The sequence below is a fragment of the Erythrolamprus reginae genome, chromosome 5 (assembly GCF_031021105.1).
Source record: "Erythrolamprus reginae isolate rEryReg1 chromosome 5, rEryReg1.hap1, whole genome shotgun sequence".
NCBI classification, from domain to species: Eukaryota; Metazoa; Chordata; class Lepidosauria; order Squamata; family Dipsadidae; genus Erythrolamprus; species Erythrolamprus reginae.
In genome coordinates, this window is record NC_091954.1 from 23,092,934 (window position 1) to 23,115,924 (window position 22,991).

Here is a 22,991-nt window from a genome sequence, read left to right on the forward strand (position 1 = left end):
CCCGAAGGGAAAGCAGGCCTTCTATATAAACACGAGGGGACCCGCTGCTCGTCGCCTTCCTAAAGGTTGATGCTGAAGCCTGATCGGCTTAAGCACAAGAGGCCTTTCTGGCCGGTCATAAGTCGAGGACTTCACACTTCCCTCGCCCGCGGCCACGGTCCCTGCCTCGCTCCGGACTCCTCCCCTCCTTTATTGTGCAACAGCCGCGGCGTCTTGCGGCTCTCCAGGGCCTTGTTTACAAATACCTCGCCGCCAGCCCCGCACTAGAGGGCGAGGCCTAGGCGGCGATCCGGATCCAGCCCGCTTTCTCTCCCCGGCGCGCCCCGAGGTTTTGTGGACGAGGCCTTCCTGCAGAAATGAGCGGGTCTTCCCGCCTCCTCCCCCCCCCCCCGCCCTTGCGGCGCGTCTTTCCCCGCAATGCTCCGGCTGGAAGGCAAAGCGCTCGTGAGGGCGCTTCAACGTTTCCGGACGGCAAGCTCGGACTCTTTCTTTTTCCCTCAGAGGACGCTTATGACGGACGGCTGAGGCTTCGAGTGTGTCCCCTTCCACCGCCAAGGCCTCCCAGGCGTCCACACCCCCTTTTAAGGCGCCCTCAGATCAAGCGCTCTAGCCAGGCCCGGGCGCACGCCCCCTCTTCCCGCTTCGGTGGGCCTGCCCGGCGCGGGGGTCTCTTCCCCCTCATGGACTCTCTTCGCGCCTGGCCTCCTTCTCTCTCCTCCCTTCCCCCCGCTTACCTCCGGGCGTGGTGGAGAAGAGGGTCCCCCCGGGCGTGGTGCAATAGTCATGAGGTAGCTGCGAGGAGTCGCTGATGGGCACCGTCCTGGTTGGGATGGCGCGGCTCTGGCTTTGCTGGTGGCCCCCGGAGGACATCTTCTTCCGCTCTTATTGTCCTGGGTGGGCGGGAGGCAGGAGCTGCAGAAAGGGAAACTTGGGTGGCGGAGCGAAGGAAAACAAAAACCGGGGGGAGGCGGAGAGCGGAGAGGCAGCGGGGGCGCAAGGAAGAAGAAGCGGTGGCGGCGGCGGCTTCCTTCGGGGGCAACGAGGGGGATGGCGGAGGCGACCGCTTCTCCGGCTCCGGGCCACTTTTTTCTTTCCGTCACCGCCTCCACCGCCACCTTCTCCCTCGGCCTCCGCCAGCAGTAGGAAACGAGGGGCTCGGAAGGCGGAGAAAGGCGGGCAAGGCCGAGCCAGGAGGCGGGGACGCGGCGGAGACACCCACCCACTAGCCCGCCGACGGAGCACGTGGCCGCGTCTCTGCTGGGCCAAAGCGGAACGTCTTCGGGGCTGAATTAACGCCAGGAGCCGGAGGGCCTGTTCGGCTTCGTCCGGGTTAGTGATTGGCGTTACGCCCGAGGGAATGTTAGCAGGTTGCTTGTAAACCAGGACGGGCATCTTGGATAAACCCTCTTGAGAGTCTCCCCTCCCCCATTTCCTCAGCCTTAAAGAATTGGGAGTGATACAGGTAATCCTCAATTTACAACCACAATTTTGAGCCCCAAATTTATGTTGCTAAGTGAAAAGCGGACAACTTCTCTCCTCACATTTGTTAAGTGAATCACTGTGGTTCTTAAAATCAGTAAAACCGTTGTTAAGTGAATCTGGTTTCCCCATGACTGCTTGTTGGAAGGTGGTCAAAGGGAATCCCGTCACTCCAGAACACTGCAGCCATTGTAAATGTGAGCCACGAATGTATATCTCATGACTATGGGGATTCTGCAATGGTCATAAGTAAAAAATAGTCATAAGTCACATTTTCCAGTGCCGTTTCAAAGGGTCACTAATTGAACTGTTGTGAATTGAGGACTAGGTGTAATACTGGAATCTCCCAACTTGCTCTTGAGATTCATCCAGAGCACGTTTTAATAGATAAGGCAGTAGGAACATAGAATATGGAACATTGTGGAATAATTGCAGATAAGATAAAGTTGCAATCCAATGTTTCTTGCCAGGATAAAGGGGAACAGAGAACAAAGCTGGTTCTTTGTAAACTTTTGTATGAAGAGGATATTTATTAGGTGCAGAGTTTGATGTAAATTATTTTAAAGTACTGGTAGAATAAAAAGCAATCATTGAACCGGCTGTAATAAAACAGAGCTTTCATACTTGAGCAGCATCTATTCCACTAGAGTTGCAGATGACAGAGTTAATAATTCTTCTGTAAAACTGTATCAGCAACTCCTTGGCCAGTTTGAGCTTTCTGAGTTGGTGCAAAAAGATCATTCTTTGTTGTGCTTTTTTGATGACTTTTTGATATTAGGTGTCCATTTTACATCTTGCGATACGGTAGAACCTAGAAATTTGAAATACAGTGATACCTCGTCTTACAAACGCCTGATCATACAAACTTTTTGAGATACAAACCCGAGGTTTAAGATGTTTTTGCCTCTTCTTGCAAACTATTTTTACCTTACAAACCTACCGCCGCCGCTGGGATGCCCCACCTCCGGACTTCCGTTGCCAGTGAAGCACCCGTTTTTGTGCTGCTGGGATTCCCCTGAGGCTCCCCTCCATGGGAAATCCCACCTCCGGACTTCCGTGTTTTTGTGATGCTGCAGGGGAATCCCAGCATGGGAATCCAGCAGCGCAAAAACGGGCGCTTCGCTGGCAACAGAAGTCCGGAGGTGGGGTTTCCCAGCGAGGGGAAACTCAGTGAAATCACAGCATCACAAAAACACATAGGTCTGGAGGTGGGGTTTCGAGGACTTTGGTGTTTTTGCGATTTCACTGATGCTCCTTAAGGGGAATCCCAGCAGCGCAAAAAACGGGTGCTTCGGCTGGCAAAAGGGGTGAATTTTGGGCTTGCACACATTAATCGCTTTTCCATTGATTCCTATGGGAAATAATGTTTCATCTTACAAAGTTTTCATCTTAAGAACCTCGTCCAGGAACCAATTAAGTTTGTTAGACAAGGTATCACTGTACTATTGATACTGCGTTGTCTAGTATTGTAAGAAGTGGAAATATGGGCAGGTTTCTTCTAAAGTTACCATCATTTCTATGGCTTTTAGGGTATTTAGTTCCAGTTTTTTCCGGTTTCATCACAAGGTTAGTGGTTCAACCTCCCGTCTTTATGCAGATTCATCATTGTCTTGAATGAGTCTGATCACTTGTGTCATCTGCGAACTTCAGTAGTTTAACAGAGGGATCATTAGAGATGCAGTCATTGATATATAGAGAGAAGATAAGTGGAGAGAGCACACAGCCTTGGGGAGGGGGCTGTGCTAATTGTACAGATACCTGATATGATTCTGTGATTGGACTCACTATGCTTCCTGTCTTTTAGGAAGATTATGATCCACTTAGAAGTATATTCAGGTACTGGTTGCTGGTTCAGCTTAGAAGAGTGTCTGGAATGGTGCTATTGAATGCTGAACTAAAGTCTACAAAGAGGACCCTCATGTAGGTCTTTGGAGATTCAAGATGTTGTAGGATGTAGTGCAGAGCCATATCAACAGCATGTTGATCTCTGCTCCATATGCAAATTGCAGAGGGTCTAATAGTGCAGTGTTTCCCAACCTTTTTTGAGCCGCGGCACATTATTCACATTTACAAAATCCTGGGGAACATTGAGCGGGGTGGGTGGGCGGGGGGGTGGTGTAAAAAAAGTTTGGACAAAAAATATCTCTCTTCCTCCCTTTCGCTCTATTTTTCTCTCTCCCTCTTTTTCTCTCTCTCTCCCTTCCCTCCTCTTTCTTTCCCCTCTCTCTCCATCTCTCTTTGTTTCTCCCTTCCTTCCTCTATTTTTTGCCCTCCTTCTCTCTCCCTCCTTCCCTCTCTCTGTCTTTCCCTCACCCTCCTTCCCCCCTCTTTCTCTCTCTCTCTTGCTTTCTCTCTCTTGCTGTCTTTCTCTCTTTCCCCTCTCTTTCTCTCTCTTTCTCTCTCTCTTTCTCTCTCTCTTTCTCTCTCTCTCTTTTGCTTTCTCTCTTTCTCTCCCCCCCTCTCTCCCTCTCTCTTGCTATCTCTCTTTCTCTCTCTCTTTTGCTTTCTCTCTTTCTCTACCCCCTCTCTCTCCTTCTTTCTCTCCCCCCTCTCTCCCTCTCTCTTTCTCTCTCTCCCTCTCTTGCTATCTCTTTCTCTCTCTCTCCCTCTCTCTCCCTCTCTTGCTATCTCTTTCTCTCTCCCTCTCTCCTTCTCTCTTCCTCTCTCTTTCTCTCTCTACCTCTTTTTCTCTCTCTCCCTCTCTTGCTATCTCTTTCTCTCTCTTTCTCTCCCCCCTCTCTCCCTCTCTTTCTCTCTCTCCCTCTCTTGCTATCTCTTTCTCTCTCTTTCTATCCCCCCTCTCTTCCTCTTTCTCTCTCTACCTCTCTTGCTATCTCTTTCTCTCTCTTTCTCTCCCCCCTCTCTCCCTCTCTCTTTCTCCCTCTCTTGCTATCTCTTTCTCTCCCCCCTCTCTCCCTCTCTCCTTCTCTCTCTCCCTCTCTTGCTATATCTTTCTCTCTCTTTCTCTCCCCCCATCTCTTCCTCTCTCTCTCTCCCTCTCTTGCTATATCTTTCTATCCCCCCTCTCTCCCTCTCTCCTTCTCTCTCCCCCTCTCTTGCTATCTCTTTCTCTCTCTTTCTATCCCCCCTCTCTTCCTCTCTCTTCCTCTCTCTACCTCTCTTGCTATCTCTCTCTCCTTCTTTCTCTCCCCCCTCTCTCCCTCTCTCTTTCTCTCCCCCCTCTCTTCCTCTCTCTCTCTCCCTCTCTCCCTCTCTTGCTATCTATTTCTCTCTCCCCTCTCTCCCTCTCCTTCTCTCTCTCCCTCTCTTGCTCTCTTTCTCTCTTTCTATCCCCCCCTCTCTTCCTCTCTCTTTCTCTCTCTACCTCTCTTGCTATCTCTCTCTCCTTCTTTCTCTCCCCCTCTCTCCCTCTCTCCTTCTCTCTCTCCCTCTCTTGCTATATCTTTCTCTCTCTTTCTCTCCCCCCATCTCTTCCTCTCTCTCTCTCCCTCTCTTGCTATATCTTTCTATCCCCCCTCTCTCCCTCTCTCCTTCTCTCTCCCCCTCTCTTGCTATCTCTTTCTCTCTCTTTCTATCCCCCCCTCTCTTCCTCTCTCTTCCTCTCTCTACCTCTCTTGCTATCTCTCTCTCCTTCTTTCTCTCCCCCCTCTCTCCCCTCTCTCTTTCTCTCCCCCCCTCTCTTCCTCTCTCTCTCTCCCTCTCTCCCTCTCTTGCTATCTATTTCTCTCTCCCCTCTCTCCCTCTCCTTCTCTCTCTCCCTCTCTTGCTCTCTTTCTCTCTTTCTATCCCCCCCTCTCTTCCTCTCTCTTTCTCTCTCTACCTCTCTTGCTATCTCTCTCTCCTTCTTTCTCTCCCCCCTCTCTCCCTCTCTCTTTCTCTCTCTCCCTCTCTTGCTATCTCTTTCTCTCTCTCCCCCCCTCTCTCCCTCTCTCTCCCTCTCTTGCTATCTCTTTCTCTCCCCCCCTCTCTCCCTCTCTCCTTCTCTCTCTCCCTCTCTTGCTATCTCTTTCTCTCTCTTTCTATCCCCCCCTCTCTTCCTCCCTCTTTCTCTCTCTACCTCTCTTGCTATCTCTTTCTCTCTCTTTCTCTCCCCCCTCTCTCCCTCTCTTTCTCTCTCTCCCTCTCTTGCTATATCTTTCTCTCTCTTTCTCTCCCCCCCTCTCTTCCTCTCTCTTTCTCTCTCTCCCTCTCTTGCTTTCTCTTTGCTCCCCCCCTCTCTCCCTCTCTCTTTCTCCCAGTAGCCGTGGGGCGACGGCAGGGTGATCAGCTTGAGGCGGAGCTCCAGAACGGAGGCACAGATGGCGGTGGCTAGACGCCGTACATTTCTGACGTTGCGCTGGGCATGGACGTGGGGCTTGAGCCTCCGTCCTGGTCCAGCCAGCAGGCAAGTGCCAGCCACGCAATTCCAGCATTTCCAGCCGCCGCCGTCGGTGCCTCTGTTCCTCTGTTCCGGAGCTCCGCCTCACAGCTGATCACCCTGACGTCGCCCCACGGCTACTGGGAGAAAGAGAGAGGGGGGAGAGAAAGAGAAAGCAAGAGAGGGGGAGAGAGAGAGGGAGCACCCTGCCACCGCCCCAAGGCATGGCTCCTGCCCGCTGCCGCTGCCGCCGCCATCACCCTCCCCCTGCGCGCCGCCCTCCCGCTGCCCTCCCACCAAGCCCCAAAGCTCACCTGCTGACAGGGAAGCTCCAGCCGGGCGGGGCGCCGCAACTGCTGGAAAACTTGGAAGGCGCAAAGAAGCAAGCTCAGCTTCCGGTCTCACAACTTTTTTCTCTTCGCAAAAAGTTGCGAGACCAGAAGCTGAGCTTATTTCTTCGCGGCACACCTGACCATGTCTCGCGGCACACCAGTGTGCCGTGGCACACCGGTTGGGAAACACTGTAATAGTGGATCCATGATGGTTTTCAAGTTCAACCACACTAGCCTTTCAAAGGTTTTCATAACTACAGATATTAGAGCAACTGGTCTGCAGTCCTTCAGTTCTTTGATGGTGGGCTTCATAAGCACTGAGCTGATAGTAGAGCATTTGAAACAAGAAGAAATATAGCATGTCTCTAGCGATTTACTGAAGATTTGGATGAAGGTGGGAGCCCATTGGTCAGCACAGACTTTTAAGCAAGAAGAAGTTATCTTGTCTGGGCCTGGAGATTTCCTGGCTTTTGTCTGTGAAATAGATCTTGCACTTCCTTTTCTCTTATCACTAGGCCTTGTGAACTCAGTGATACGGGATCAGTTGTAGGAGGCTTGGCTGTTGTTGGTGCATCTGAGATGGGGGTTGTGGAGATAGATGGCTGTAGTTTCCTTTCAAACCTGCGATAAAACACGTTCAGGTCATCTGCCAGTTATGGACTTCCTTCAGCCTGGGATGGCGGTTTACTATAACCAGTGATATTTTTAAGAGTTCTCCACGTTTGCTGGTTCATTTTGTTGAGAAATAATTCTTTAGCTATTTAGAGTAGCTTCTTTGATCTTGAAATAGTATGCAAAGGTTTAGAGAGATTTCGTTTTCAGACTTATACTCTATTTGGATATGGGCATCATCTTGTTGTAAAATATCTACATCACATATCCGCTTCATATAAGCATTTACTTGTGTGGAAAATAATAAAATGAGCACCCAAATCAATGCATATGGTCTATTATTACTGCATAATCAATTGGCCTATCTGCCACCCTGCTTATCTGCCATTCAACCTATAATATTGGTTTAGGCTGTTTGACCTGAAATCAATCTATAGCTAATTCCATACTTTCCCCAAAAGAAAGTATGAGAGCAAAAGACAGGAAAGCAGTTGATGTTGGAGGCCAGAGTCTATATTTAAACAATGGCACATATAAGCTAAAATGTATGAATTTTTACATTATGTTAAATTGGGACAATTGTGTGTATTCTGTAAAATCTAGAATTGTTATTGTTTGTTATTTATTTCTTCCTTGGTTGCAAAACTCTGATTCAAAACATGAACTAGTTGTTTGTTTCCTTGTATTAATCAGCAAAATTATTGTTAAAAACTTTCTAGTGATCAAAATAAATGCCACAAAAAGAAAAACTGAATGCATACAGGAAATTTTTACTGATTATGAAGCTTACTTTTGAATTCAATTACAGGTAGTTGCCTTTAAGTCTTGTTCGCTGTTTGTTACTCTATGGACAAGTACTCACCATTTGAACTATCTTTAAAATAGCTCATACTATAGGTCTTATAAAAAATATTTTTGCAATATTTAGATTGGCTTCCTACTTTGGTGAAACTTGCCAAACATAGTTTTTTTTTGTCATCAATCATGCATGTGCCTCACCTATCCCAAGTTTCTGCTTGCTAATGCATTGTCTCAAGGCACCATCAATCCCCAGTACTTGGTTTAGTACTGATTGATTCATGCAGTCCATGATACTGTACTCTGAAGAATCATTCCCATAGCTATACATTGGAAGTTATATACTTTCTCGCATTACTAAAGGCATGATCCTTTGCAATCTTATCTTTGTCATTAACATCTCTTCCTGTAATTAATTTTATCTGTGTATTTATTTTTGACATATTGTGGTCAACTGTAGGAATTTAGCTTCATATTCCTGTTGGCTTCTTAATATTTAATAAAGGTTCCATTAATTCCCCATTTTTAACTTTCATAATAGTTTCATACCTATGCTTATTTTTAGCTGACAAAATGGTGTCAAAACAGGTAAAGACTATAAAATACCCATTTTTTTCTGTTTTTATCTTTAAAGTTGGGATGATCATTAGGTTTTTTTAGACTTTTACAAATGTTTCCTTGCAAAATTCTTATCTATCAGAAAAATGTATCTGCTGTATTGCAAATGTGCAATAAGGATCATGCTTCACTATCTCTTATCCCAAACATCCTAGCTTTGCATTATTTTGAATATCATAGTGTCATGAGGAACAGCGCCCAGGATGTGGTTTCCTACTCCAGATACAATTAATTCAGGCTCCCCTTAAGTCTTCCCATCAAGGTTTTCAGTCTTGTAGCTCTAACTTCTTGTTGTTGTCTTTTGTAAGTGACTCCTTGTAGTCTATCTTGAAGATAATCCTATCAAGGGGCATCATACTCTTACTCTTGAATACCTAGAACCACTTCTGGTAAGCTCAGGGCTTTGTCTTGCACACATGCACACAACTTTTCAGGACAAGTATGACAAAACAGATAAGAGGACCTTAGACACCTTGCTCCAATGCTGCACATCTCAAAGAACTACATTTCCAACATCCTTCTTACAGCAAGAGTCATATTGGTAGGTAAAAAAAAGACTTGTGTTCTTAAGTCATTGTAAGCATATCCAAGAACAATTTTGTTGCAGTAAAATTTTATACAGATTTAACTGAGGTGGGCATCTGTATTTGGTGACCATGTTCTTTTCCTCTGTTCTTTTCTAAAAGTCCAAAGGTAACTGTTTTTAGTGCTCCAGTTCACTGTTTTTTACAATTTCTAACTTCAGGCTGAGCCATTTGCTCCAGCCTTCATTTTCTTGGGACCAGAATATAATCCTTGATCACTATTTTAAAATGTAGGAATAGACCCAGCCTCATGACTTCCATTGCCCATTACAACCTTCACATCAGGATAAATGTGTGTGTGTGTGTGTGTTTGTGTGTGTAACATATTTTTGCTGAATTGAAAATGAAGGGAGACTAGTATATTTTGAGGTTGTTTCCTCTCAACAGCTAGCCATACCCTCACTGGGATTTGAACCTGTAGCCTCTGCCTGTAATATGTGTGTGTGTGTGTGTGTGTGTGTGTGTGACATGTTAAGGGAGACTAGGATAGATCTATTTCGGCCTTATTCTGGCCTCATCAGCTTGCCATACCCTCACTGGGACTTGAATTTGCAACCTGGGCCTTGTAAGGCAGAGAACTAACCTCTAGGCTACAGTATCCAATCCCTTCAGCATATATGCTGCTTTGAATATAATTTATATTTATTATAAATAAATAATATAGTTTATGTTTATTTGAATATACAGTAGTTTATATTTATTATATAACTATATTCAAAGCAGCACGAAGCTAACAACTTCAGCCTGATGATGGTGAACGTGATTTCACCTAAACGTCGCATAGACACTCAAAATATTACACGGAGTAAAACCCGAACTCAGAACAATCTACATACATATACCCATGAAAATCTACGAAAACAAACACACACACACACACACACACACATAATTTATTTATTTATTGGATTTGTATGCCACCCATCTCTGCAGACTCGGGGCCGTAATATAACTTCAGGCAATATAAAAAGGACAAAAAGGATGCTTGGCAGAATTCACCCATGTCATTAGGCATGAGCATTTAGTTAGATACGAATGTTTCTAGAGCTTTTCTCCAAGGAAGAAAAAATATTTTTCAGGTCAGTGAAATTCCAGTAACTTGATCTGGTGTGTGCGTCATGATGAAAATGAATACAAAACTGATGATAACAAGTATTAAGAAATCTCGAGTCAGCAACCAAGCATAACTGAGGATTGCATGATTAATTCTCTAGGCAGAGGGTGTGTGGAGAAAATATTTTGAATTGGTAAGGTCCATCAGAAATCAAAAAAGATTCAGTCCAGCGCAGGAGAACTCCTAGATTAGAATGATATAGGTTTTGGCATAAAGCAGCTTCCAATGTCAATTTCTTGAACTATCTTTACTAACTTTATTTTGTTCTTCAAGGCTCTAAATTAACAGTCTTTCTTGAAACAACAGCTTACGGCTTAGCTACAGATAGATGAAAGAAGGAAGTATAAAATGCCAAACCTATTTGTGGGTTTTATGCTTTTCTTTACTCATTGCTCTTAAACAGAACACCTACCAAATCTGTTATATAGAAGTGAAGAGCACAGAATAGATTAATAATAGAATCTTTAGTTGTTAGCAGTTATGCATGAATATAAGCACCAGCCCCTCTCATCATGGCCAAATATATGAATGATGTTATAAAAACATTTATTCTGTGAGGAATTTTAAGGTGGCTTTCATAACCCTTCTTACACTTTCCTTTGATACATGGGAGAAGGGCGATGTGAATCTGACTAGACATGTGAGAATGTCTTTCGCAGCAAAAACAGGAAACTTGCTGCATTAACAAAAACTAAGACTTGAACAGAAGGGTAATCAAGTTCACTTATATATTATCTACCACACAGCAAGGCAAATATAGACATTTGGACGGTTTTTTAAAAGATTCAAATAGAAACTAACACACTTATGTTTGGTATGAAGTTTAAGTAGCTAAACTGTGGTTGGAGATACAGAAGGGGAAGGGAAGGATTTATCACTAAAAAGTAATGTATCATTTTTTACTATGGCTTTTTAATAATGCAAATGAGGCAGTTCTTGTTGACTTTTAAAAACTTTATTTCAATATTTGCTTTTTTCTTCATATTTCAATATCTTAATAAACAAGGGGAAAAGGGGAAGAAACATAATCATCCTATAGAACAGTGGTCCCCAAACTATGGCCTGGGGGCTGGATGCGGCCCGCTGAGGCCATTTATCCAGCCCGCGGGTGAGTCTGTCGGCCTGAAGAAACCCCTGTGGGCTCTGAGCCCCGCCTGGCTTCTTCGGTTGTGTCTGGGGACCACGGCAATGTCTCCTGTAAGGGGTGCTGCCATGCACACCAAAACAACCTGCCATGCAGTCTTTTCCAAGGCCACCCTGGGGAGCTGGGCATTGGAGTTGGGGCGGGGAGCCACAAAGAAAGTGCGGGGAAGTCTTGCACCAGTGAAGGTTTGCATGTGCCTATGCGCGTGAGCTCCCCGTTCTACTGCCAGCCTGCCATGCACCTGGGGGGATGGGGAGGCTGAGCACTCCGCTGCGAACTTCAGAGAAAGAAGTGCGGAGAAAGAAAGAAAAGGGAAAGAGAAGGGAAAAAGAGGGAGGGAAAGAGAAGTGGAGAGGAAGGAAAGAGAGGGAAGGAAGGTGGAGAAAGAGAGGGAGAGAGAAAGGAAGGGAGGAAGAGAGATAGCAAGAGAGATAGTGAGAAAGAGAGAGAGAAAGAGAGAGAAAGAAAGCAAGAGAGAAAGATTTTGAGTGAGAGAAAGAGAGCAAGAGAGAGAAAGATTTTGAGTGAGAGAAAGAAAGCAAGAGAGAGAAAAGGAGAGGAAGGAAGGAGGGAGGGAGGGAAGGAAGGAATGAGAAATGGAGGGAAAAGGAAGGAAGGAAAGAAGGAAGGAAGAGGAAATGGAACAAGGAAGGAAGGAAGAATGAAATGAATGGAGGGGCGGAGGAAGGAAGGACTTTTTTTGGGGGGGTGTAAATTTTTTTAAATTTTTTCTCAACATACATTCAAACAATACAGTGTACCATCTAATTTTCCATGAATAAAATGCAGTATTTTGTTAGTAACGAATATCAATCATCAAAAGAATTGCAATTTTTTTCCCTAAAGTTGTCATCCAGGTACATACTTTTCTTTTAATTAAATTCCCTCCTTCAAAAAGTACACCAATTATATTTCTAATGTATTAACCATTACAGTGAACCCTCGATCATCGCGAGGGTTCCGTTCCAGGACCCCACGCGATGATCGATTTTTAGCGAAGTAGCGGTGCGGAAGTAAAAACACCATCTGCGCGTGCGCAGATGGTGTTTTTGCTTCCACTGCCGCCCGCCCTTCGCCCGCCCACCCCGTTGCTCGCGCCCGCCCACCCCGTTGCTCACGCTGTTGCTGGGGCCGCTTCCCAGCTGGGGAGCCGAGCTAGGGAGTCCCCACCGCGCGCGCGTTGCTGGGGAAAGCGCGCGCGCTTGGGGACATCGCAGCTCCGCTCCCCAGCTGGGAAGCGGAGCTAGGGATTCCCCAAGCGTGCGCGCTTTCCCCAGCAACGCGCGCGCGGTGGGGACTCCCTAGCTCGGCTCCCCAGCTGGGGAGCGGAGCTGCGATGTCCCCAAGCGTGCGGGCACCGCCCGCCCGCCCACGCTGTTGCTGGGGCCGCTTCCCAGCTGGGGAGCCGAGCTAGGGAGTCCCCACCGCGCGCGCGTTGCTGGGGAAAGCGCGCGCGCTTGGGGACATCGCAGCTCCGCTCCCCAGCTGGGAAGCGGAGCTAGGGATTCCCCAAGCGCGCGCGCTTTCCCCAGCAACGCGCGCGCGGTGGGGACTCCCTAGCTCGGCTCCCCAGCTGGGGAGCGGAGCTGCGATGTCCCCAAGCGCGCGGGCACCGCCCGCCCGCCCACGCTGTTGCTGGGGCCGCTTCCCAGCTGGGGAGCCGAGCTGGGGTGTCCCCGCGCGTGCCGCCCGCCCGCCCACGCCGTTGCTCGCGCCGCCGCTGGGGTCTTACGGGGGCAAGAGGGGGAAGACCCAGGGAAGCCTCTGCCCGGCGGGGAAACTCCACCATCTACGCATGCGTGGAAGGGCACGCATGCGCAGATGGTGGAGTTTACTTCCGGGTTGAAAACTCGCGAAATAGCCCTTTCGCGATCCTTGAGGACGCGAAACTCGAGGGTTCACTGTATAACAAAGTGCTTCCTTCTTTCTTTATACATTTTTCTATAAACCAAAAAAACCTTGTATAGCCAATCAGATGTTAACAAAAGAAAATTAAAAACAAAACATAAACTTTTGTGAATTTCAGACTTACCCCCCCCCCCCCTCTAAATAGTACGTTCCCATTTTATTTTTTACTTTAAAATAAGATATGTGCAGTGTGCATAGGGATTTGTTCAGGTTTTTTTATAATCCGGCCCTCCAACAGTCCGAGGGACCGTGAACTGGCTCCCTGTGTAAAAAGTTTGGGGACCCCTGCTATAGAATATGATTATGTTTGCCCTTCTAATGCAGTTGTTGACAGTTGTTCCAGCTTGTTCAGTATTGTTTTATTAGTTCAAAGTAAAGACTAAGTATGCATCATCTGGTTGGCTTGTCTGGACTGAGAAATCAAGATGACTGGATTACTTACCGTATTTTTCGGAGTATAAGATGAAGCTTAGTTTTTGGAGAGGAAAATGAGAGGGGGGGAAATTCTGCCTACCAGGTATTCATCTGGCTAGGCTGGTCAGCTTCAGCATATTAATTCGCTCACTGGTTTTGAGGTTGGGGATGGTTGGCTTAGGTTATGTTCAGACTGAAAAACAGCTTGATCCTCGGAGGGAACTCCAGTGACTAAAGCAGGCAAAGCTGGAAAGGGGTATTGATAAGTTACTGTATTATTCCTAGTAGCCATTTTGGGCACCACACAAGCATTTGGAGGTTGAAAATGCAATGCACCTCTTTCAGCCTCTTGTGAGGGGAAAAAATGCATCTTATACTCTGAAAAATACTGCAAGTGTAACACTTTGTAAGAAATCACAGGGCTCTTGGCCAGGGTGAAAGTCAAAAAAGATTCCTGGGAGGAGCAAGTAGCAAATCACTGATATGTTCTTGACTAGAAAACTACATGCATGAATCTGATATTGAAACGGATGTCCATGTGCCCCCTCTATGTTGGTTGAGGCAGGCAGGATTCCCTTGAGTACCACTTGTTGGGGGTCAGGGGAAAGGGAGGGTCTTGCCTTCTCTTTCTGCTCAAGATCCCCAAAGACAATTGGTGGGCCACTGTGTGACACAGAATGCTGGACTCGATGGGCTTTGGCCTGATTCAACACAGCTCTTATGATGTTCTTATATTAATCCATGAAATTTGAGCCTCGAGGAGACTTTATCTTTTATGCAAATATTTGGTGCCACAAAATTGCTTAGAGATGATCCTCAATGTATGACCATAGTTGGGAGAATTTCTGTTCCTAAACAGGACAGTTAAAAAGCTGTGCCCCAATTTTATGACCTATTTTGTTCCAATTAAGCAAATCACTGCAGTTAAGTCATTCATGCAATCCTTAAGCGAATCTGGCTTTTCCCAATTTGTCAGAATGCTGAAAGTCCTGCAAATGCCGATTTAAAAAAGCTTGAGTTTTGATCATGTGATTGTGGGGATATTGCAAGTCAGTGTGAGGACTACGTAGTTGCAAGGCAGTGTAACACTGGTTGATAAACAAATTATTGTAAGTTGAGGACTACCTATTCTTTCTCTTTCAGCTGCAATTGCTTCCAAAGTCACTCCTGTACTACATGAAAAAAGATACTGTATTTTTGGGAGTATAAGACACACCTCCGCTGCAAAAAAAGAGGCTGAGAATTTGGGTGCGTCTTATATTCTGAATGTAGCTCTTCTGAAGCTTTTTTCCCCAGCCCTAACAAGGAGCTAATGTGCTTGCCAGCTTTCAGGCTTTTTCATTGCTGTTCCCTCAGAAGATTTTTAAAGCCCTAACTATTAGGGGATAAAATAATGTGCCGAAGCTGACCAGACTAAGGAAGCTAGCCAGATGAATATCTGGTAGGAATATTTTTTCCTTCGTTTTCCTCCCAAAACTAAGGTGTGTTATATACTCCAGTGCATCTTATACTCTGAAAAATACGGTACTTTGCTTATGATCTGTGAACGCACAGGAAAAAGGAAGAGGAAGGGAAGAGAACAAGACTTCAGCAACCTAAATATATGGCATGGGAATTTATCTCTGAACTGAAATGAGATAAAGAAGAGGGAAACCAACAAATGTTTTCATGAAAGAGACCTTCTCCTTAGTAAGAGTCAGCAAAACATCAAATATTTCAGCAAAGCTAAAGGAGTGGCAGATGTTTGTTCAAGGTGGAACCCAGTCAGTTAATTTTTATCAAATTTATGTATTTATCAAATTTATATATATCCTCCCATTTCATGAGATGTGATGGTGAGAAGGATGTTGTTATCCATTCAAACATGTCTGACTCTTGGTGATTCTATGGGCCAGGTCTCTTCCCCATTTTCCAATCTTGCACGGTTTCTTGAGTTTCTCTATGCTCTGGCTGGTGTTAGTTTTGATGGTGTCCAGCCATCATGTTCTTTGACAGCCTGGTTTCCTTTTACCACTAACTCTTCCAAACATAATTGTGAATTCCCCTGCATGTCATGCCCAAAATAAGTGAGAAAAGAAGGTGACACATTAGCACCGCCTTGCAAAATCCATTACTGCAACAGCTAATAATTAACCCAGAAATGGAGCTATTAACTAGGAAAGAATGAACTGCATTCTTCAGAAAAACTGCTAGCCTTTTTTTTGGGGGGGGGAGGGGGAGAATAAACACCATCCTTCCCAAAAAGGTCTATGTCTAGTGGAAAAAAAGGACTAGGAGTGACATGATAGTAATATTTCAATATTTGAGGGGCTGCCACAGGGAAGACAAGTTCAACCTTTTCTCCAAATGACATGAGGGTGGGACAAGAAGCAATGGATGGAAACTAATCAAGGACAGAACCAACCTAAAGTGAAGGGAAAAATTTCCTGATAAAACAACAACAACTATTAACCAATGGTCCAGCTTGCCTTCAGAATCTGTGAATGCTCCATCACTGGATATTTTAAAGAAGTGATAGAACAACCCTTTATAGAAGAGTATACAGCAGTGATAGTGAACCAATGGCACGGGTGCACAGGTGGCACACGGAGCCATATCTGCTGGAATGCAAGCTGTTGTTTCAGCTCAGCTCCAGCACATATATGCGCACCGGCCAGCTGGTTTTTAGCTTATATGGAGACTCTGGGAGGGCATTTTCAACTCCCGGAGGGCCTCTGAGGAATGGGGAAGGGTTTTTTTGCCCTACCCAGGTTCCAGAGAAGCCTCTAGAGCAGTGTTTCCCAACCTTGGCAACTTGAAGATATCTGGACGTCAACTCCCAGAATTCCCCAGCCAGCATTTGCTGGCTGGAGAATTCTGGGAGTTGAAGTCCAAATATCTTCAAGTTGCCAAGGTTGGGAAACACTGCTCTAGAGCTTGGGGAGGGTGAAAAACAGGCCTACTGGACCCACCAGAAGTTGGGAAATGGGCTGTTTCTGGCCTCCAGAGGGCATGGAGGGGGCAGGGAAGCAATTTTTGCCCTCCTCGGGCAATGCAATAATGTGTGTGGGCGGGTGCAATAGTGTCTGCGCACACGTTTTCGGCACCCAAGGGAAAAAGGTTCACCATCACTGGTATAGAGTTTCCTGTTTGAGCAGAGGGTTGGACTAGAAGACCTTCAACTCTGTTATTCTGTTAACTAAGCATGCCCTATATTTATAGACTAAGGGGCGTGCATAAGTGAGCCAGTGTGCCTACCATCCCCTCTCCTGATGTTTCTTGCTGACTAGTATGTATGCAAACATTGTTATATCTTTGTATACTACCAATACGTACTTGACAAAATAAATAAAATAAACTATTGGCTCTCTTCTGGAAAAGGGAAGTAAGCACATGGAGATGCAACTGTTTCACTGCTTCTTTTTTCCTGTTTATCACATCCTGGAAGTGAAACAGACCTCTCTTCAGTGCCTAAATCAATTAATTTACTTGCAGGAAGTTTTGTTGTAACTATACCGAAAAGGGCAAACGAGTTCAGGTCCTGGTCACTTCTCAAGCCCATCCTTATTGCCTTGGCAAGAGATTGAAAAGGGGATTGCACCCAGGTGGGGGGAACGCAGTAGGGTAGCGAAAATGAGCTCCAACCCAGAGCACCCAATTTGCACAGAAAGATGTTGAAAGAAAATGCAGGGCGTCCTGCATAAGCGACGCCCACTATGGTAGTAAAAATTTTGGTAGCCCTTCACTGGTTGCACTCCAACCCTCGCTGACCATGGTCCCACTTGTGGTCTCCCATCTGAATGCCAAACAGGTTGCTGAAGTTCAATAAAACGATTCTCCATTTGGAGGCTGGGGACTTTTCCACACAGCGTTGCCCAGCAATCATGGGATTCCTTAAAGTGGTCAAGAACAAAGCCTACTTTAAGAGGTACAACGTCACTAATGAGGGTGCATAGGCATACCAGCGTGCCTACCATTCATGTCCTAACCTTCCCTCTTATCAGTACCCATCTTATGTATATAAACTCTTATATCTATGTATACTATCAATGCGTACTTGACAAATAGAGTTGCGAAGGACTCTGGACAGCTTACAAGGAAAAACAACTTTAAAACAGCATTAAAAGCAATTTAAAATTCGTTTAACAAAATCATACATCTCTTCTGGGGCTGCGGAAAGCACCCGATTCAGATAAACACAGGATGATCTTACGTGTCACCAACCGAGCGCTCATTTGCCAGATTGCACATGCCAGACGGTGACATGACTGTCAGGTGACATGATTGTCTGAGGACAGGGTTTGCCTTTAAATTCCCCCACCGAACCGCGCAGGGAGCCTCTACGGTCCCGCCACGAGAGGGCGCTCGTTCTGCCTTGGCTTAGCTTGGCTTGAGCGCTGATGATTGGTTCGGGACTCCGGGGCTGTTCTCCGTCCGGCTGGTCGGGGGAGCTTTTCCACCCCCTTCCGCCCCCTCGCTGCCTTTAAAAACGGAGGCCCAGCTGCTCCCGTCCTTCTCCATGGCCGGGGGAGGCGAGCCAAGAGCGCGGGGTTCGCCAGGGCGCTAACGCTCCACCAGCTGCCCAGGACGGAAGGCGGCCCTGCTGCGCGTGGGAAAAAGAGTCTTTTATTGATTTGCAGTAAGCGTGGGGAGAAAGCCTCAATTGCGCTTCGGGAAGCCTCGTCTGAGGTGGTGGGGGGAAGGGGAGGGCGCAGGGAAGGGGGGCTTTCTCCTCTCCGCGCGCAAGAAACCGCAACAGGATAAAGCGCAGCGGAGCGCACAACGGGCTCTGCCTTCCCGGAGCTCAGGAAAGAGAGGGTGACGCGCAACTCAACACTTCCGGTGGAGGGTGAAGTTCTTGTGGGTTCCAGCGCGTACAACGGAGTGGCTGTGGGGCGGTCCTTTTTGCGTAGCTCAGCTGTGTTTTACAACCATGACAATTTGAAAATGTGTGGACTTCAACTCCCAGAATCCCCTAACCAGCTGGGGGGTTCTGGGAGTTGAAATCCACACGTCTTCAAGTTGTGAAGGCTAGAAAGCACTGACTGCTGTTGTTGTCCAGATATATTTGGGTAACACAATTAGGTATGTATATGAATGCTTGAAGAAGATTGATTCAGAAGATAGAACAACCATAGGTGGGACTACAGTGTTCCCTCAATTTTCGTGGGTTCGAACTTCACGAAACGTCTATACCACGGTTTTTTAAAAATATTAATTAAAAAATACTTTGCGTTTTCCCCCCTATACCATGGTTTTTCCCGCCCAATGATGTCATATGTCATTGCCAAACTAAAGTTTTTTTAATAAACTTTAATAAATAAACATGGTGAGTAACAATCTAAATCGTTGCTAAGGGAATGGGAAATTGTAATTTAGGGGTTTAAAGTGTTAAGGGAAGGCTTGGGATACTGTTCATAGCCAAAAATAGTGTATTTACTTCCGCATCTCTACTCAACTTTCGCGGGCGGTCTCGGAACGAATCCCCCACGAAAATCGAGGGAAGACTGTACTTGCTTTTTTTCCAAACCTAAATGTACGTTTGTTCTTTCCAACCACTAGAAGGTTGTAAAAGTATACCAAAAAACCCCCTTTAACCGGTTTGTATCATTGTGTTCATCTAGGCCAGTGTTTCCCAACCTTGGCAACTTGAAGATAGACTTCAAACTCCCAGAATTCCCCAGCCAGCTTTCGCTTGGCTGGGGAATTCTGGGAGTTGAAGTCCAGATATCTTCAAGTTGCCAAGGTTGGGAAACACTGATCTAAGCATAAGACAGCTGGATCATTTTTTGTACCTATATCCATGAATTAATTAATTAGTCCACTTTTGTCACCTCTCAATTCCTGTCCATGTGCAAACCAATTAAACAATACTGGTACAAAATAGAGATCTTTATAGGATCTCTGTACAAACAGGATGCATTTATTCTCATTGACTAGTTGGAGTTTTTTCATACATTTTGTAGAACATGACAGAGTTTCATATCCTGAAATCCTTGGAGCAGTACATTTTCATAAACACCTTTAGGGGAATGTACTTTGTCAAACAGGATTGAAAAATGATGTTTATAATGTCTGTAAGATTACTTCTGTAATTAATCCTTGCAGATATACTGTAATACTTTCAACAACTATCTAGAACAGTAGCTTTGAATAGTAATTCTTTTTCCAGAAAACCCTTTATTATTCCTTTTCACCAACATATTCAGTTTAAGTGGAGACCGAGGGAGGAAAGGAGGGAGAGAGGGGAAACACTATTGAAGTAGACTTACAATTATAATTGAACCTGCAATGTCCATGTTAACTCATGAGGGTTAAATAGATTTTATAACTTTTATAACCATGTTTGCAATATTAAAAAAAAAACTCTCCATGATTAAACAAATCTATTGTTTGCTACAAGGTTATTTTTGTGGGAAACCAGCAGGAAGCACCACTTTCCACCAGTTGCCAAATGTGGTCTTGTGATTGTGGAGTGTGGGGGAGGGGCGCTAGTTGTTGGAACATTAAATCTGGGTCCAAGGTAGTTTTTCCAGGGTCCGTTGTAATGTTGAATGGCTACCAAGAGACTGGTTGTAAGTCAATGTCTATACTTGCCTCTTGTTTATTTTGTCTCCAAATCATTTTGAAGCATGAATCCAGAGCAGTGTTTCCCAACCTTGGCAACTTGAAGAGATCTGGATTTCAACTCCCAGAATTCCCCAGCCACCATTCGCTGGCTGGGGAATTCTGGGAGTTGAAGTCCAGATCTCTTCTAGTTGCCAAGGTTGGGAAACACTGATCCAGAGCATCATACCATGGTCTTTTGAGACTGAAGGATGCCAATACAGTAGTACCTCTAGATACGAGCTGCTCCACATGCGAGTATTCCAAGTTACGAGCTGAGACGCGAGCAAAATTTCTGTTCGACACCCAACCTCAAATTCGGGATACGAGCCTAGCGTCCACTAGGTGGCGCAAGAATCCCATTTTTTCCAGTTATCTCGGGGCGAAAAGCCAAATCTAAATGCATTCATTCAAGATACTAATTGATCGACATACGAGGTCGGTTCTGGCATGAATTAAACTCATATGTTGAGGTACCACTGTATATATAAAAATCATTTTATGCATCTTACACTTCTCTCCCAGGGGGAGGTTGCCGCTCCTGCCATTCCTGTTGTGCTGTGCATGCAGCTTCGAGTCTCCGAAAGGCCTGCGTGCGTCCCAGCGAGATTTTGTTTCTGCACATGCACAGGAAGCAAAATATTGTGATGGGACGTGCACACTCGCAATATTTTGGTGAGCTTTTGTTTAAAAATCGTTGAACTTTCTCACTCGCATCCTCTCGCAAGATTTTGCTTCCCGCTCAGAAGCAAAATCTCCCTGGGACCTGCGCACACACCGTACACCCAAAGCTGCGCGCGCAGCTCCCATTTGACTGTCGGTGCGCAGTGTGGCCCGTACCAGGTAGGAACCCTCCCTATATTCCTATTGAGATGCCCAGCTATCGTAATCTTGCCTTATGAGTAGTTTTCTCGTATCCCTTGCATCTTTGCATTGAACTCTACTGCATCTTTTCCAGGTCTCCATGCTAAATGAAGCATGCTGAAATGAAGCTGTATATAAGTCTAATTGTGATTGCTAAATCGTTGGCCCCCAAATTAATGCAATAAAATAATTACAAATAATCTGTACAGGTAGCCCTCGGTTTACAACAGTTTGCATAGTGTTGTGGTTGGCTCTGGCCCAGCTCCTGCCCCAAGGAATTTGGAGGTGGATGCAGGGGAAACATCAACATGTCATAGGCCTCTTTTATTGCCGACAGAGTCAGGTAATGCAGTTTCCTCCAACGAAGAAGAAGGTGGGGGTGACTTGGAAGAGGGGGGCTTGGCACACAGCCCAGGAAGCCAATCTCCATTATCTTTGGTTGATTCAGATGAGGAAGTGTTAGACCCACGCATGCACAGAATTATGCATAGAAGAGACCAATTGAAGAAATATTACAGGAGATAAGAGAGGCCACCTGTGTTTGGGTGGGGCTCCAGTAATTAGAGCTGCTGATATAAATAGCAGCGTGCTGGTTTGGCCGTTGTGGAAGATTATCTGATTGTTGTTCTTCAGGACCGTGCCTTGCTGTTTCCGGACTTTGTTTGTTGATTTTTTCACAACTTTGAAACCAAAGCAGAGCAAATTGTGCGTGTTTCACTTTGTGGAAGAAGGAGGGCTGTGACGTTCCTTCACAGCTGCTAGCTAAGTACTTAAGGACTGATTAAGGGGATTGTACAGACTACCAGGTTGTTTGGGGACGAGTGCTCTTTGCAATACAAAAAGGGTGCTTTGTTTCTTTTGAATTTTTGTGATAAAGAACATTGTTTTTGAACTTTCAAGTGTGTTTGTGTCTGAAATTTGTACCCTTGAATTTTCGGGAGACTCATCCCATAGAGCCCGGCAGAACACATAGTGACCATTTGAAGTGACAATGGCAGTGAAAAAAGGGAGTTACAGTAATACCTTATGATCTGAACCCCTCATGATACGAACACTTCGAGATACGAACCCGAGGTTCAGAAAAAATTTGCCTCTTTTTACGAACTTCTTTCACCTTACGAACCCACCGGAGATCGCAAAATGGCACTCCGCTGGGCACCGCCCCCACCCCCACCCCTTTGCCGTCCCTGTCTCCCTGGGCGAAGCACTGGGGAGGGAGGCAAAGGTCCTTCTGCTTCTCCCCAGTGCTAAAAAGAAAAGTTGCCAGCGTTGCCGCTTTAAGGAATCCTGAGCCTCCCGTTCTCTCTCCCCCCCTTTGCCGTTTCTGTCTCCCTGAGCAAAGCACTGGGGAGGGAGGCAAAGGTCCTTCTGCTTCTCCCCAGTGCTAAAAAGAAAAGTTGCCAGCGCTGCCGCTTTAAGGAATCCTGAGCCTCCCGTTCTCTCTCCCCCCCTTTGCCGTTTCTGTCTCCCTGAGCAAAGCACTGGGGAGGGAGGCAAAGGTCCTTCTGCTTCTCCCCAGTGCTAAAAAGAAAAGTTGCCAGCGCTGCCGCTTTAAGGAATCCTGAGCCTCCCGTTCTCTCTCCCCCCCTTTGCCGTTTCTGTCTCCCTGAGCAAAGCACTGGGGAGGGAGGCAAGGCGGCCCTTCTGCTTCTCCCCAGCGCTAAAAAGAAAAGTTGCCAGCGCTGCCGCTTTAAGGAATCCTGAGCCTCCCGTTCTCTCTCCCCCCCTTTGCCGTTTCTGTCTCCCTGAGCAAAGCACTGGGGAGGGAGGCAAAGGTCCTTCTGCTTCTCCCCAGTGCTAAAAAGAAAAGTTGCCAGCGTTGCCGCTTTAAGGAATCCTGAGCCTCCCGTTCTCTCTCCCCCCCTTTGCTGTTTCTGTCTCCCTGAGCAAAGCACTGGGGAGGGAGGCAAGGCGGCCCTTCTGCTTCTCCCCAGTGCTAAAAAGAAAAGTTGCCAGCGTTGCCGCTTTAAGGAATCCTGAGCCTCCCGTTCTCTCTCCCCCCCTTTGCCGTTTCTGTCTCCCTGAGCAAAGCACTGGGGAGGGAGGCAAGGCGGCCCTTCTGCTTCTCCCCAGTGCTAAAAAGAAAAGTTGCCAGCGCTGCTGCTTTAAGGAATCCTGAGCCTCCCGTTCTCTCTCCCCCCCTTTGCCGTTTCTGTCTCCCTGAGCAAAGCACTGGGGAGGGAGGCAAGGCGGCCCTTCTGCTTCTCCCCAGTGCTAAAAA

The 22,991-nt window shown here is 46.3% G+C and overlaps 2 protein-coding genes across 6 annotated transcripts in view; one reads left to right on the plus strand and one right to left on the minus strand.

The window, feature by feature from the left end:
- Window positions 1-1,259, minus strand: part of EIF4EBP2 (eukaryotic translation initiation factor 4E binding protein 2) — a 28,711-nt gene extending 27,452 nt beyond the window's left edge. Inside the window, exon 1 of the mRNA XM_070752227.1 lies at window positions 735-1,259. Within this exon, the coding sequence (XP_070608328.1) occupies window positions 735-870 (136 nt within the window). The 5' untranslated portion in view covers window positions 871-1,259. The remainder of the gene's footprint in view (window positions 1-734) is intronic.
- Window positions 1,244-22,991, plus strand: part of LRRC20 (leucine rich repeat containing 20) — a 176,008-nt gene continuing 154,260 nt past the window's right edge. The window contains exons 1-2 of one of the 5 annotated variants that reach the window (XM_070752221.1): window positions 18,319-18,385; window positions 20,432-20,581. The gene's annotated coding sequence lies outside the window, so the exon portion shown is untranslated. The other 4 variants (XM_070752223.1, XM_070752222.1, XM_070752224.1 and 1 more) reach the window with 4 other exon arrangements.